This window comes from Dermacentor andersoni, chromosome 3 (genome assembly GCF_023375885.2).
Source record: "Dermacentor andersoni chromosome 3, qqDerAnde1_hic_scaffold, whole genome shotgun sequence".
NCBI classification, from domain to species: Eukaryota; Metazoa; Arthropoda; class Arachnida; order Ixodida; family Ixodidae; genus Dermacentor; species Dermacentor andersoni.
The window spans coordinates 66374712-66387314 of record NC_092816.1 but is presented as its reverse complement, the minus strand read 5'-3'; the positions used below and the strand labels follow the sequence as shown (position 1 = coordinate 66387314).

The window sequence follows — 12603 nt, the reverse complement described above, 5'->3', positions numbered from 1 at the left end:
CTCTTTGCCCATCACGGCGTACGTTCCCCCTAGATCTCATTAGCGGTCGCGCGCGGCGGTTCCGGTAATGAGCCTCAGTTCCCTCCCTTCGACTTGGCAAGGCCGCGACTTGTTATAGCATTGCCCGTCGAGACGGCGTCGAAGACGACCGCGTGAGCGTCTCGACGAATCCCGGCGATGCTGATGCGTCGTATTTTTAGCGGGCGGTTTGCGTGCAGCATCGTCGATATAAGGCGAAGCGGGTGCCGTACGACTGGTTAGCAGTGGACTCCCTATGCATGGCAAAAATATGCGTCGCATCCGGCAGTGTATACCGCTCGGTGCTTCCGAGCCCAGCATGAGCCGCTGTGCGAATTTGCGTGGTGTGTATAGGCGAACTGCTTCGCTGGATGCGGGAAATGTTTTCCTGGCCACACGCCTACAGCTTGCTACTCCAGTTTACGAGAGTAACATGATATGACGCGTTCATACTGGTTCTCTCGGTTCTCTTGAAGCTGCGACAGTGGCCTGTGGACGTGTGTATGTCTGTGTGTGTGTGTGGGGGGGGGGGGGGTGTAATCTGCATAATTATATTTTTCGCTCAACACCATTAAAGTCAGCTTCGTCATCGTCATCATCAGCCTATTTTTATTACCGCTGCAAGACGACGCCCTGTTCCAGCGATCTCCGATGACCCCTGTCTAGCGCTAGCTGATTCTAACTTGCTGCTGCAAATTTCCGAATTTCCCCAGTGTAGGGTAGCAAACCGGAGACTCATATCTGGTTAACATCCCTGCCTTTCCTCTTTATTCTCTCTCTCTTCTACATCCCACCTAATTTTCTGCCACCGTCGACTGCGCTTCTCTTCCGTCGGCAACCATTCTGTAACTCTAATGCTCCACCGTTTATCTGACCTATGCATTACACGGCCTGCCCAGCTCATATTTTTTCCCTTCTTTTTTTCAACTAAAATATCGGCTATCCCCACTATCTGTCTGATCCACACTGCTCTCTTCCTGTCTCTCAATGTTATCCCCTAACATGTTTCGTTCCATCGCTCTTTGCTCGGTACTTGCTCTCGAGCTTCTTTGTTAACCTCCTAGTTTCTGCCCCACATGTTAGCACCGGTAGAACACAATGATTGTAAATTTTTTTTTTTCAACGACAGTGGTAAGCTCAGAGTCAGGACTTGGCAATGCCTGCCGCGTGCACTCCAACCCAATTCAATTTCTTTTTTCCGCATCTCTCTCATCTCCCAGCGGCAAGCGTGCCCACTCACCTGCGCGCAACTCTGTGGCCTCACGTTCCGTCTCGCAGTTCCACGCGCGGCGGCTCAATTTTTGATGACGCACTCAGCGCGCGGTTGCTCGATGGCTCCTACGTTCTTGCACCATCGGCGTGCTCCATACTTCCGCCGCTCAGCGAAGACGGATTTGGGCGACAAGGAACAGACCATAAAGTGACGCAGAAATAAAGAGAAATGGAACGCGCCCTGGGCAATTGAATTATGCCGTGCAAGGCCGCTCTGGCCGGTAAGGCGATTGATGAGTTAAATATGTAAGCCCTGAGACAGGGAGGGGCGGGAGGGTATGTATATATGATGGATTCGTATTTGTTCCTTCCTGCTTTGCTGCGTATTCACGGTAAGTGCAACTGACGGGCGAAGATTGAAGACGGATGGAAAAATAAACCGCTCCTTTGAGACGTATTTTGTTCGCAATGCTCGACGGAGCTGAGCGAATTTGTACAATACCGTATATCGACTTAGAAGCATATTACGTTACGGCGCTTGCATTTCCCAGCAGATAATGCTATCGGGGCTCTTTCGCTTGCCTGTCGTGGGAGTTCGAGTAGTGGGGAGCCGAGGATTACGTCGAGACCACTCAGGACTGTTTCCACACATATCGCATAATAGTGTCGAGATGTCTATTGCCCCTCTGCTTGGACCGAAAGGTCTGCAGTATGTACTAAATAAAATTAAAAAAATAAATAAAATATAACTGCAGTGATATCACCCCTTTAGGAGATAAAGATCCCACGTCGGGATAAATGAGTTATATTTTCTAGATGATCCGATATGATGCACTCGACTACTCGGGCTTGGCGTTCCCGAATAGCTGACTCGTCGGCTTCTACGCGTTACGGGCACATTTCGCTGGATCTTTGAATTTACTGGCCGCAAACTAGAGACTGAGTGACTGCGATGACGGTTCATGTGCAAAATCGAGAAAAGAACAGCTCGCAACTTCGTTAACTTGCACTGCTGGACACGCAGCGGATGATTAAAAGATTGTGTTTGTTTGTTTGTTTGTTTGTTTGTTTGTTTGTTTGTTTGTTTGTTTGTTTGTTTGTTTGCTTGCTTGTTTGTTTGTTTGTTTGTTTGTTTGTTTGTTTCCCCCTGAAGTCGTAAGTAACCCACTGTCAAGGTTATGAAGGACTTAACGGTCGTTGCTACGCTGGTACGAGCTCTCCTGTTAGTACACTTTAGATTGGACCCGCATCGGTCGCCCAGTGGCTATGGCATTGCGCTTATGAGCTCGAGGGCGCGGGTTCAATCCCAGCCGCAGTGGTCCACATACCGACGGGGGGCGAAAGCAAAAAGAAAAAAAGAAAGGAAAAGGCGCCCGTGTACCGTGCATTGGGTGCACGTTAAAGATCCCCAGAGGAGAGAAAAAATAGTTAATCCGGAGAACCTTTCTACGGAGTGCCAAATAATTAGATCTTGGTTTCGGCGCGTGAAACGCCAAAATTTAATTATTTTATTAAGGTTTAAATTAGAACATCTAGCTCATATTGTCTCATTTCTCGGCAGTGTGAACTTCATCGGTTAGCTTACCTTTCTCCAACCATTCCTTTAAATATATTACCGACTGTACAACGTGTCATACAGATCTTAGTTCTTTTATTAGGGTCCGCGCTGTTAGAAAATATAATTTAGAACAATTGATTGATTGATTGATTGATTGATTGATTGATTGATTGATTGATTGATTGATTGATTGATTGATTGATTGATTGATTGATTGATTGATTGATTGATTGATTGATTGATTGATTGATTGCAACTTTCTCCCCCAGCTTAAATTTCCCCCACAATACCGTTCGAACGAGCAGGTAGAAATTAAAGCAGGGCAGAAAAGAAGCCAAAATATACCGGCGCTTTAGAGTCTACTCGCTTCAATTGGTCACGAACTTTTTAGAAGACTTTAGACACCCGCTGATTACAACCAGAAAACGAAAAAATCCTAAAATTCTAAAGAAGAAAACAGAAACAAGAACAGACAGAAGATCTTTATCTGTCAGGCATTATGATGGATGCAGTGAAATCGTTTTAAATCGGCAACCAAGGAACAACCAAGCAGTCTGTTTTCTGTCTTAAGCAGGCTCGTTTTCTTATTTCTTTCTTTTCGTTTCTCTCTTTCTCTCTCTCGTCTCGCAGGAGCTCTGACAATCAAGAAGAGGGCTGCTTTTTACATCGCCAACGACACCGGTAAGTGAACTTGTCTTTCTTTTATAATATATACTGAGGGTTCACCAAGAACCATGCATCGGGGAAAAGAAAAAGGCACTGTGTTCTGACTAAATAACACATCTACCAGCAGAAAAACAAATAATAAGCAGGAAAGGGATGCAAAAACGCGGATATGCACTTAGTGCTTCTTCTGAAAGCATCCGCCGCGGCGCCCGCCAACGTGAGTTACAATCTGGAAACCTAAGCTGAAAACTGCTGCTGCACTTTAGCCTCACCGCCCCCCTCCACCTCCCAGCCCCTATACACACACATATAAAGTGTTGTCACGGCTGCGTTTTCGGGCTGAAAGCACTTGAGGCGAGATGCCACTACGAATTTGTATAGCTTAGACTTGATCGAGATCTTCCGTTATGCAGTTATTATTATTATTCTTAAAACCGCTGGAAACGGGATAGCCGGATAACGTCCCCTCGCTTTTTTTTTTTTTTTTACGCGTGCACGCTTTTGTGCGGTAGCGACGTAACCTGACCCCACCGTGGTTACATGATGCTCGCGATGTTCGCACTCCCTGCTTACCGCCTGCGTTGTCGCGACGTGAACGGTACACAATAACGCTCGCGTACAGCTGAATGCACATTCGTTTCTTTCACCTTCTTTAAAGGTACGCTGCATTTCCTGCAGCGTCCTTCTTTTTTTTTCAGATATGTGGGATAGAGCTAATTGGGAAATGTGTTAAAAACTGAGAGGTTAAAAGCGTCACCTGAGTCTTTCAGACACTATATTGGCTCGCTTCTGGTTTTCTTTTATTTTTTTTCTTCAGATATGTGGGATAGAGCTAATTGGGAACTGTGTTACAAACTGAGAGGTTAAAAGCGTCACCAGAGTCTTTCAGACACTACAATGGCTCGCTTCTGGTTATTCGATATTCTCCGCAGGAAAATTTGTGATGTGTAGAGAAACATAGGAGTCTACCCTTGTGGAAGCGTTGGCTCCGAAGTGACGCTTATCTTGTTCGCACACAGAAAATTAATTCAAGTGACCGTCTTGTTTTGTAAGTAGAAGATAACGTGCGATAACAAAGGGATGACATTATACTATTTCTTGCGGACTACACGCGTCAATACAATGAAACGTAATTGGAAAAGACACGCTTAGACAAACATGATTAATGCGGTAATGCTCATTCACTCAGTTTCATTGCTGCAGTAAAGTGCAATAATGAAACAAGCACACGTTCTTTTAAAGAATAAAATAAAGGGCACTGGCACCAACAGGTACAGATACAAAAATGCCCCGAGATTTTCTTTATTTTTACAAAGGGACAATGAATACAAGACGTGCAGCAAATTAGTAAAGCCCCGCTATAGTCTCATATATATCAAAGCTTTCAGGGCGGTTTCGATTGCTGGTGGGTTCAAGAGTACGACACTCGTTATACAGACTCCTGAATGAAGTTTCAAAAGCACACACACACAGCGCTGCTTTCTGAAGCCTGTTGACTCTCCATTACTGGCAGATTTGTGCTTACACAGCATGATCTCATCAAGGAATCCCAGAAGATGTCGCCTACAATCTGATAAGAAGCGAGAAGAAAAAATAAACGGAAGGGCAAGCGAGATGACTGAATACTGTCCGCATTATAAAAGCTATAGGCGAAGCACAGAACAAAAAGAGAACGTAATTGAAGGGCAAAGGTGGTCGCCGAACCGTTATACGCACGGCCTCGGTCCCGCGCGGCTCGTTAAGGGCGTGACCATAAGGAAATAGAGTTCGTCAGGCCTTATTACTGGACGGGATGAGGGGGAGGAAGGACTCCTTATCGCTTGCTGTTTCTTATTTCCATTTCGCTGGGTGTGTCTAGAACAACATCAATGTCGCTTCGGCCGGCGTGTGCTGAACTGATCGAAACGCGGTAAAGGAAACGGAAAAAGAAAAGTAACGACACGTGCGTATAGAGGGGGGAGGGGGGGAGTGAAAGGAAAGGAAGGAGCTCCGTCCGAAGAGGCCGCAATGACTTCTTTCCGGGCACCGCTGACGAGTACTAGTCACGAACAGGCGCGCGCTGAGCGCAGATGTGTCTGTTCACTTTAGCGATGCGTCCTTCTTCCTCAATCTCATGCGGGTACAGTTAGCGCAAAGCCTAGAGCAAACATGTTTGTTGTTTATCAGATGGTGATAAGCGAGAAGGTAGGTTGCTTTAGACATGGTTGAAGAATGGGAGGCTGGAGGTGCAGGGGTCGCTACAGGTACGTTAATCTTTAGCATCTAATAAAGCAGGTGAAAAGGAATGGAAAATTAAATGTACAAATAAATATACCAGTAACCTCGTAAACGTATGATTCAAGCAGTTAGCCTTAATCTGCGTACAGTAAGCAGTCGCTGTAGGCATCCGTATGTGAAAAAGACAGCACACTACGTAAAAGAATCGCCGTCCTCACACCAAGAGAGGCCATCAAAGGAACGGGCCAAACCTGATGCACTGCGACATCGTATAGCGGCTTGGGCTAGTCGGTACATACTCAACAGGGGAACAGCGCCAAAGGACGAAGGACAAGAAGGGGAACACACACCAGCGCTGGTGTGTGTTCCCCTTCTTGTCCTTCGTCCTTTGGCGCTGTTCCCCTGTCGAGACTGATATCCATTCTTTGAAGAAATTGATTAGTAAAAGAAAGCATCGGAATCGCAGCCTGAATGCACGAGAATTAATTATTGCATGGAGTTCCTGCCGCCTGCCGCGAAAGCTCAAAACATTGATTGATTGATTGATTGATTGATTGATTGATTGATTGATTGATTGATTGATCGATCAATCGATTGATTGATTGATTGATTGATTGATTGATTGATTGATTGATTGATCGATCGATCAATCGATCGATCGATCGATCGATTGAAATGGTTGGCAACAAATACAGCATGCGCCCAGTTTACGCACAACGTTAAACTGCTCTATGAGCGATGATGCTAAATGAAGGGAATCCTTATTGCTACATGTATAAGTATCGCGCCTGCGGCTTGCTGCCTCTTAATATATTTCGCACTGATCGAATAAACGCGAATTGATGTTAGACGGCGCCTTTTTCGTCCGCACTTTGCATTATCTCTCTGCTGTTGCGCCGTTATTACAATGTTTCACTCGAAGGAGTGTAATATATGATAACTAGGGTATTGGACGGACGTAAAATGTAATCGTTATGTTGCTCCCTGCAAACTAGAAATGCAAAAGACCGATGCACGTACGAGTACTACCCAGTAACGCGAAGGGCCCAAGACGAATTGCTCGGAATATCCGCTCCGCTACAACTTCCTAATGCTTTCTAGCTCCGCGCACAAGTAATATTTACGGCACGAGTGATCACTCTTGGATTGCGTTATGGGGTTACGGTATACCAGTGGTAACTGTAAACTAACGTAAACCACAACGCGAGCAAAATAGCAGAAGAACGAGCATTCCGGCTTTATAACCTGCTGTTCTGGGGATTTATGGCCATGAAAATTTCTAGAGAATCTGCGCTTTCCTCACTGCATTTGTTTTTTCGTTGCGCTCCCGAGTGTAACAAATGGCCGTGAAGTAGCTAGTAATGGTTGTTTAATGAGTACACGCAAATGGAGACATAGACTACCTTATAACCGCAGCTTAAGAAGGTACTACTTTAAGGGAGTTGGAATTGTAAATCCAATGTATGGCAGGCTTTCAGGGAGGAGTTACGCAGGAGCACAGGAACAAAAAACTAAAAGAGAAATGTCCACAAATGCTTGCTACTTTTTCTGTGCGCACAGCAAGTATCTACATTTTTCCGTTCCCGTGCTCTTGTGTAGTTGTGCGCTGAAAACCTGCCACGGATACTTTGTAACTGACTATCCCGAAACACAGTTCGGATCAGGAGCTATATGCCACTAAGAGATAACAGATTAGAGAAATTATATATAATGCGAGAAAATATGCGGTTTAGAGGTATCGAGATTAGTAACAGTCGGTAAAGCACTATTATAGAATGTGAAGGTGGAATACATTTCAGTGGATCTGGCTTCAATTCTTGCGCATGACGCGCAGAAAGCGTTCAGAGTGACTTCCAATACCGTGGAAAGTGAGACACGGTGTTTACTGCTGCACAATATTGTGAAGCTGCGGTAAACATTCTGTCGCCTCATCGTTAATTATTTCCATAATAAAAAAAATGTTAGTGAGTCTGAATCTTGTATAACCTTCGTGGAGTACGGCAGTTCTGATAGTTTGAGTTCCCGTTTGTAAAGTGTCTTTTACTTATATGGACTTTGCACTGCCGAGAAGAGAGGATACGAAGACGAAATGCGAGGAGCATGCAGCAAACTCACACAAGGCCTCCCGGTTTGCTAACTTACAAAAGGGGAAAGGGAAGTTAGTGGTGGAAGGATCAGAACAATTTGTAAATTAACCTGCGCGCTGTTAACGATGTGAAGCAGTCAAAGGCTAGCGAAAGACATTCGTCCTCTCATTTGGCTTATTCCCTCGCCCGTCTCGACAACCAAACCACTCGAAACGAAACTAATATTGGGTTTTCGGCGGGGCTAATTGCAGTTTCCAGTCCTTCCCGTTTTACTTCGCTTGTAGAAAGGGGCCGCGCGATATTACAATATTGTCTCGTCTCTATTCTCTCATACTGCGTGATTGTCAGATGTTGGCACATGCAGTGACATTTACGGTGACCTGTGCTTCCTGCATAGTTGTAGCTACTCTTTATTCTCTTTCTTTCTTTGCCTTTTTTAGTTCGAAGTGGCTGGATATATGGCTGTGTTTTAATCCAATCTCTCTATCATTTCGTTTTCTTATTCATATATTTTAAAATACCTTATAGGTCCAGAAGGGCATTGCGGAAGGAAAGATATATACAGAAATATAGTGACTATAAAAACTTAAAATATGTATATGTATTGCACTAATAGTTGCTATAAATGGAGTGAGGGGGAAATGGGGACGGGGAGAAAAGCCAGTGTGATCAATAAAGCAGTATGGCTAAAAAAGCAGGCAAGCAAACCAAATTACAAATGACTATAGGTCTGCAAGTTTTTTTTTAATATACACAATATGCTGCGAGAAAGTATAATACTACTTGTAATTCCACTACTATGAATCAAATCTGCCTCTTGCCCTGAGGCTGTCTGGGAAGGTTAGTGTTACACTTGTGAAATCCATAATCTTAGGTTCTCTGGGAATAATAAACGTTATTTCTCTCTATCTTTCTCTCCATAATCTTGCTGCAACAGTAAAATACCGCAAAAGAAGAACACATGTGAGGGGACTCTAACCAATCTCGGAGCCAAGAAATAGCGTTTCAATGTTCCGCTCGTACATGCTGTAAACTGGTGACCGGTGCCAAAACCTACGTGTTTAAATTTCTGCAGTGTACAAGCGGCACTGCAATGTCGAATTATGGAGGTAAATAAGTATAAGTGAAACACAGACGTCGGCATTGCTTTTCTTATCGCGTTCTTAATGATCTTCTTGCTTTTCCTTTTGTTTCGTTTTTCTCTCTCGCAAAGCGCGTAAAAAAACGAAATTAAAGTTGGGCGGGCAAAAAGTGAAGACAGTAGCCAGTACCACCTTAGCCTATCTTTATCGCCTTTTACGACGCGGGAAACACGGAATTCCAAGACGCAAGCATGCACATTCCTTTCTTGGACACCAAACGCCAGAGGGAAAGCAATAAAACACTGAGTACAGAAAAAAGAACGAAGTGGAAGCGCGGCAATAAGAAAATATTAGTGCAGGCGCCGTTTCAAGGTTTTCGTTTTCTTCATCGGTTTGCTTTAGTCTATTTAAGAACTCGATCAGCGGCGCATGCAGGGAGATATGGCTCGGCTCCCGTTTATGTGAGCTTCAAGTCTCGCAGTGCCACCTGCAGCGGCGCGTGGAGTGCGAGTAACAACATCTGCCGCAGCGCAAAAAAAATGCATAGACCCCGAGAATTGTGTTTATTGCAGCTATAAAAAAAAATGAAGACCACCCCAGGGCAAGGCTCAGATAACGCTGCTGTTATGCTGCTGGCGAACCCTCGAGTGAAATTCTCACACGGGCAGTGACGCAGTGATTTTGTATTAGAGTAAAACATCGTTGTAAGGAAGTTGAAGGGGGAGTGAGGATTACTTCGTTATTTACATCACTTCTTTATATCCAGTATTTTACGTACTGAACTGTGAGTCTTTATGAGGACATCAATGGGAATATGACTTATTTCGTTATATTCCTTATTTTTGTTATATCCCGTTTCGCTATAACGAGGTTCGACTGCAGTGCGCTTCGTAGAATGGCGCGCGAGTGAGCGTCGACGGGCAGCGTGACTGTGCGCGCTTTACCGCCATTCAAGACACTGTCGCGTTTCGCCGGGCCGTTGAATTCGCTATCTCGTCGTCTCTGATTGGCTCACAGGGCGGTGACGTGCGTCTCCCCAAATTGACTGGAAACTATAACACGGGCGAATTCGACAGCACGGCAGTATTCTGACAGCTTCCAAGATAGCGACATTCAGCCAGGCTATACCAACTCTCGTACGAGAACTTTCGCGAACGCGTATAGCACGAAAAAATCATTGTGTCACGACGAAACGAGGACTCATCTGCGCCTTCGCGAGCAACCACAAATACCAACAGCTCGCAATTCTGCTGTATATGCCTGCGCGTGCGTTCCGGTTTTACTAATAGTTCTTACGCCCATGAGCCTTTCTCAAAAGTTCGGCCAAAAGTGGAAGTCGCGAACGGATACAAGTAATTAATTTCACTTCTCGCTTGGCATTTTCGGATCGAAATTAAAAAATGCGTTGCATGCGGCACATGTACGATGCAACGTGCTGGTTCTTCGCTCCAAACGTAAGTTTGAAAGCAGGAAACGCGTATTTATCTTCCCGGAGATTTTCGGCGTGCGAATCCGATACTTTTTTCCCATTGTTGTCATATATAATATAGCGTTAAAACCTATACAGAATGCCGAACATTAGCAAAATAGGGTTAAATGAGACCTAGCTCGAAAGGGTGGAAGCAGTATGCCTTTGGCTACTTCATTTCGCTCCTATGCAAAAGAGAAAAAAGAAAGTAGCAAAACTTCGTTAAAATAAATAAATAAATAACCATAATGAAAGGAACATTTCAGCACACGCAAACATTCACACCTACGACTCACACATACATTGCAGTTTTGTAGGAAGAGAGAGAGAGAGAACGCCCAAATGCGCACAGCGCGCAGGTGTAGGCGGCGCGGCCGCCGCATTTATTTAACTTCGATTCGAGCATGCGTTTTCGACTCGGTAACAGAGCTTTCGTTCACCCGAAACTATTTCCAAGATGCTAAGCTTCGCGTTCGTAGCGTTAATACTTGTTTTATAATAAAACGAGCGGTCGCAGTAATCGTTAAGCTATTTAAGTTGTCGGTGCATAGCGCGCGGAAACCGTTCGTACCACTGGACACGGCCTTCGCGATTGCATCCGAGAACTGATCGGTTGCTCAGGAGAGCGCAGTTGCGCTAACGGCGGCACTCGATCGCACGCTGGAATTTTGAACAACAGCAACAACAACAACAAAAAAGGACGAAGCGCACGCATGCAGCGTTTTAGCTTTTGGATCATACTTGCCGGTTCCGTATAGAAGAAAGGAAGTAGCTAGCGTACTGTAGAGCTAACCTAACCTATATTGAGATCGATCTGACTCACGTACAAAGTCGTGAACTATGTGGCGAAAGTTTCTTCCCGATTTCTAAAGCTTCGCTCACCAAGCGCTCACGTCCCAACTAGCTTTATCAAAGGCTGCCTATGAACAACACGCAGTAAAGAAAAAAAAAAAGGGAAAAGCTTAAGTGTGGGTGGGACTGCAAATCGTACTTCAAAGTGATAGAAGGTAAAGAAAGAATGATGACGTGCCTGTAAGTGTGCGCCTGAACTAAAACGGGAGCCTTCGACTTCAAAGTCTTCCAAGGACAGTGTATCTTTATTTTCTTCTCTATTCTTTTTCAATGTCAAGAATTATGTTCGCGGGTTAAACTTCACTTGCCAGCATATTTTCTCGCGCGTATCTCTTTATTTCTTTTCTTCTCTCTCACTCTATGAAGTAAAACTAAGGGGTAACTTATCCAGATCTCAAAGGCTGCAGCGAGGCACACCGAAAAAACGTGCCTTGACAGCTAACAGGTACGTATTTTTTTTTCGGTCTCCTTTTCTTCAAAGTGTGCAATAAAAAGAGGCGCGAGATATCGTACACTGGCACAGAGACCGGAAATTACATTCTCCAAGTCTAATTTCTTTCTTTGTTTTTGGTCGTCTTTCCTAAAAAAACAGTTGCGGTATCTATAGTTGGCTCTGAGCGATTGCGTCAGGCCTGGCTTCGCTGTAGCTCAGTTTCCGAAGACGGTGCGCGTATGCGCGCCGCATCTGAATTTAAAAAGAAAGAAAGAAAGAAAGAAAGAAAGAAAGAAAGAAAGAAACGAGCTGCGTTCGCAATTGGCAACTTGCGCCATTTCGATTGAGGGCGTCTGAAGTATTTGATTGCGCGTAATTGGCTAACGGCTGATTAGATCAAACTTGGGCGGCTTGAAGAAGTCGGAATGTGCTGTCGCAACTGGCCTGCAGAATATGTATGCTGTAGACGAGAGTAAGGAGCTAGTTTCTTTTTTTTTTTCTCGAAATACGTTGGAATGCGAACCGTTTTCTCTCCCACGAACGGTTGCCACTTGCACGCTGTTGTCGTCAGTGAATCGAAGCCTATATTCATGAGCTGAAATGCAGAAGATTATATATATATATATATATATATATATATATATATATATATATATATGTAACGTGTTTGGATAGTTCATCTGAAGAGATTTAGCTGAATCATTTGATAAAAATAAGTGACATTAAGTTGACACGGAATCGAAAACATCTAGTCCGCCAAAGCTACGGTAAATTTCTCTTTTCTTTCTTTTTCCTTTTTCATAATCTATCGTACTGTTTCAAAAAACATTCTAACGGTTGAAACGTTTTCGTTTCAACAAGCAACATGCGCAAAACAACAAGCGTTTCAACAAACAACATGCGCAAAAGGCAATGCCATTCTTTTGTATTTATTTTAATGCTTGGGGAATTAGGTTTAGATGAAAGCTATTTCAGAGGTGTTTGCGGACTGTAGAACTTTTTTCTTGTTC

General features: G+C 44.3%; 1 protein-coding gene across 1 annotated transcript in view; it reads left to right on the top strand.

Moving 5' to 3' along the window:
- Nucleotides 1-12603, top strand: part of LOC126543573 (uncharacterized) — a 92069-nt gene that overhangs the window by 45709 nt on the left and 33757 nt on the right. Inside the window, exon 3 of the mRNA XM_055062409.2 lies at nt 3419-3469. Coding sequence (XP_054918384.2) covers nt 3419-3469 — 51 coding nt within the window. The remainder of the gene's footprint in view (nt 1-3418; nt 3470-12603) is intronic.